Source organism: Microchirus variegatus (assembly GCF_963457635.1).
Source record: "Microchirus variegatus genome assembly, chromosome: 18".
Classification (NCBI taxonomy): Eukaryota; Metazoa; Chordata; class Actinopteri; order Pleuronectiformes; family Soleidae; genus Microchirus; species Microchirus variegatus.
In genome coordinates this window covers 23,554,068-23,558,240 of record NC_139819.1, presented here as the reverse complement: position 1 = coordinate 23,558,240, position 4,173 = coordinate 23,554,068, and the positions used below count along the sequence as shown (strand labels likewise).

Below are 4,173 nucleotides of genomic sequence, written 5' to 3'. Positions count from 1 at the left end.
TTAACAGGTAAGAGCTCACCTGTGTGTGTGTGCGTGTGTGTGTGTGTGTGACATTAAATCCAAAAAATAAAGATCATTTTGATTTTTATTGTCAAATTTAAGGGTTTATTCCAGTTTCCCCTCAAATGTAAATATTTTTTAAAGTTTTTTTTTATTATTATTGTCATTATTGTCATTTTTGAAGTGCACTTGTGTTTGTGTTTGAGTGAAGGTTTGAAGGTCGCTGGACGACAGAACAATCACGTAATCTGATCCAAGGGATTAACACAAAGAGCCGACAGTTAAAGACGACGATGTCAGAGAAAGAGTTCAGACTCAGCTCGAGTTTCACTGCTGAAAAAACAACAAATATCTGTTATTATTCTGCTTTAATCCGTTGTTCTTTAATCTGGCGAAACAACATCAAACCTGGGAATACCGACAAACTTATCTTTTTAAAAAAAATGGAACAAAAAAACCCCAAAAACCCACAATTTTCTGTGTTTTGGGGGAGGAGCTTTGACCAGAAAGTCCTCCGATAAAATCCGACGAACGTAATCACGCTTAAATATTGGGCTAACTTAACGAGCAAAGTCGCCCTACGCTTCTTTAAAAAGAAAGGTTTCATCACTTTTGACGTTGCAATATAGTGAAAATATCGTACTGTGACTTAAAAATTGGAAACTCAGGATGGAAAGAAAGAAATATTTTGCTTTGCGATATTTTTAACAAACTTTTTTATGGATTAGCATTAAAAAAAAAAAATCAATTGCCATTTCAGTCCACTAGATAGAGCCAAGTGCTCACTCTCACTTCAGCCGTCGTGTGAGAATATTGCAATAAATGTTTTTTAGCAAATACTCAGTACATCAAAATATCCTGATAATATTGTATCGTGACTTAAATATCGCATTGGGACTTAAATATTGTGATAATATCGTATTGTGACTTATTGTAAACATCGCAATAATATCCTATCGTGACTCAAATATTGTTCGGATATCGTGTCGTGGTGTCTCAGGATGGGGAGAAAGGTCGAAAGTGAAATATCGCAGTGTTATGCTTTGCTATATTTTGTCTTTTTAACAATAAACTTTTTATGGATTAGCATTAAAAATAAAATCAATTGCTGTTTCAGTCCACTAGAGGGAGCCAAGTGCTGACTCTCACTTGAGCCTTTGTGTGAGAATATCGCAATAAATGTTTTTCGCAAATACCCAGTATATCACAATTTCGTGATAATTATTGTATCGCGGCGTCTGTGGCGAGTCCCGCCCCCTTACTTATCGAGCCAAAAATGAGCGCAGCTTTCCACGTCTGATATACGCAAATAACTGCAGAGTTCAAAGGTCACGTCGTTTGACAAACATTCACAGACTCGTTTATATTCACCGTCACGAAGTCGAGAATCGAAAAAAACCTGAGAATGAAACGGCGACAAAAACGTGACGAAGGTTTGTTCAGAGCTCAGGTGAAACATTAACCTGTGTGTGTGTGTGTGTGTGTGTGTGCGTGTGTGTGTGTGTGTGTGCGATGGAAACAGTGAAGGTCATCAGAGGTGACCGAATGCCTCGCTGCGATTAGCGGTTCTGTCCCACTGAACCACAGATGGGCGACACAGTGTAATTTGCAGTAAGCGAGCGTGTAATGGTCGTGTTAGAGCCTCGAGCCACCGAGGAAACAAGGACGCTTCACCTTCCTTACGTCCTTCCGTCCTTGCTTCCTTCACTGTGCACTCAGAGACTCTGTTAAAGGTCAGCGTGTGTGTGTGTGTTGTTTTGTACACAGTGAAGCTTGTTTCAGAGAAAACACACACAGACCTGGTGACTCAGCACAAAAACTGGAAACATGTAAAGTAAAAAAAAATTACAAAATCTAAAAACTATTATAATTATAATTATTAAAGAAAGAAAAACCACTCACTCTCCCACACCAAAGCCCATAGAGAAAACCAGTGATTTTAGCTCACAGGGACACAGGAGCTGCTGGTCCTCTGCTGCCTCGTGTGGTCACTTTGTGTCACTGTGTTAAGTCTAAAGTAAATATTTTAAAAGCTGAATTCACTAAAATCAGTCATTGTAAGTTAGTGATGGAGGCAGCAGTGGATCAACAACTCCTGTGAACTCCTGTGTGCTGTGATGTTAAAATCACTGGTTTACTCTACGGGCTTCGGTTGGTGGAGTTCCTTGAATGCATCTGCGTTATTGTTCAAGTTCTAGAGCTTAGAATATCTGGGTATGTAGTGAAGGATTACGGGAACGTGACCGGACCCTGTGGCGTAGGGTTCCCTGCTCTGGCAGCGTGGACGCGGCGGTGCAGTGGAGTCTGTCGACTCAAACCCCTTGTGTTTTGGTCTGCGATCGATCCTTCCTCTGCCGGCCATCGCTCCGTCACACCCTTCCAGTTTCCACACTCAGTTTCCCCACAGCTGACTTTGGAGAGTTCACATCAGTCCAGTTCTGCTGCTGCTGCTGCTGCTGCTTCCTGGAGCTCTCACAGATCTTTGACCTCCACCCAGAAGAAGGGAGGAAAAAAAGGTCTTGGACCATTGATTTGGACGGAAACATGACGATGTTTACAGGGAGTTTAAGGTCACTGAGGCAGCAGAACACAGCTCCAGTCAGACTCCACTGCAGGGTTAGCCTTAGCCTCACGCTAACCCTGCACCACAGGGTCTTGTCAGGTTCCCATAATCCTTCACTATGTACCCAGATATCCTAAGCTCCAGAACATGATCATAACGCAGGGTTCACGAGATGCATTCAAGGAACTCCACCAACTACATGCCTGCTGCTGCCACCTTGTGGTCATAGATGCACCACAAATTAGCTCTAATGCGACGTGCACATGATGACGTGTGTTGACAGGGATTTCTTCCGTCTCCACAGACGCTGGACGATGGAGAAAAAATATGTGTCTGTGAGTCACAGCGAAGACGCCGCCGCCGCCGCCAAGACAGGAAACGGCCCCGAGAGTAAGAAGTATCGATACATCCGCAAAGAAGGGAACTTTAGCGTGATTTTCCGCCACGTTCCCGAGGAATGGCTGCTGTTCGTGACCGACATATTCACCACGCTGGTGGAGATCCGGTGGAGGGTGATGTTCCTCATCTTCGCGCTCTCCTACATCCTGTCCTGGCTCTTCTTCGGCATCCTCTTCTGGTTCATCGCGCTCGCCAACGGCGACGCCAGGAACGAGGCGAGCGAGCTCTGCGTGTACGAAGTGCGCAGCTTCACGGCGGCGTTCCTCTTCTCGCTGGAGACGCAGACCACCATCGGCTACGGCTTCCGGGGAATGTCGGAGAACTGCCTGATCGCAATCATTGTGGTCACCGTACAGGACGTCATCAGCTGCTTCATCGACACCTTCGTCATCGGCATCGCCGTCGCCAAAATGGCCTCGGCCCGCAAAAGAGCGCAGACGGTCGGATTTAGCAACTGCGCTGTCATCAACCTCCACGACGACTTCCTGTGTCTGTCCTGGAGAGTAGGCGACTTCCGGAGGAACCACCTGGTGGAGGGGACGGCCTTCGCCCAGATCGTCCGCTCCACAGTCCACGCCACGGGGAGAGTGGACGTGACCTACGAAGACCTGGTCATCCAGCAGAAGGACATCACGCTGGTGACGCCCACCACCATCTTCCACAGGATGGCGCTGGGCAGCCCGCTGTACCACATGAGTCGCGTAGACCTGGAGAAAGCCGACTTTGAGCTGGTGGTGTCGTTCACCTACACGGACGACTCCACGGGTATGCTGCACCAGACGCGCACCTCGTACACGCCCGCGGAGATCCTGTGGGGACGGGTCTTCCAGGAGATGATCCGCGTCAGCAGGAGGAGCTACCGAGTCGACTACAACCTGTTCAACCACACCGCCAAGGTGCTGGTGCCCCAAGTCAGCCCCGAGGATTACGAAGTCAAGAAGCAGCTGCGACCGTCTCCTCGGTACTCGCCGCGCCACTCGCCTCGACACTCGCCGCGACTTTCCCCACGACACTCGCCCAGATCCTCCCCGAGGCCGTCGCCGAGGATCCGACCTCAAAACCATCAAGAGCCTCACCTGAAACCACCGACGGTGACAGTGGAGCTTGTGAGCGACAGCAGCCCCGAGCCGAGTGTTCCTACGTCTGAAGAAGAGGCGAAACATCGGGACACGCTGACGTTACCCAACGACCTCACGACCATGGACGTATGA

The 4,173-nt window shown here is 47.8% G+C and overlaps 1 protein-coding gene across 1 annotated transcript; it reads left to right on the top strand.

The window, feature by feature from the left end:
- Positions 1-2,829: 2,829 nt before the first annotated feature.
- kcnj16a (potassium inwardly rectifying channel subfamily J member 16a) lies at positions 2,830-4,173 on the top strand (the record flags this gene model as incomplete). Its single annotated transcript, XM_083904689.1, has 1 exon — positions 2,830-4,173. The coding sequence occupies one exon, from the start codon at positions 2,830-2,832 to the stop codon at positions 4,171-4,173; it is 1,344 nt and encodes a 447-aa protein (XP_083760815.1).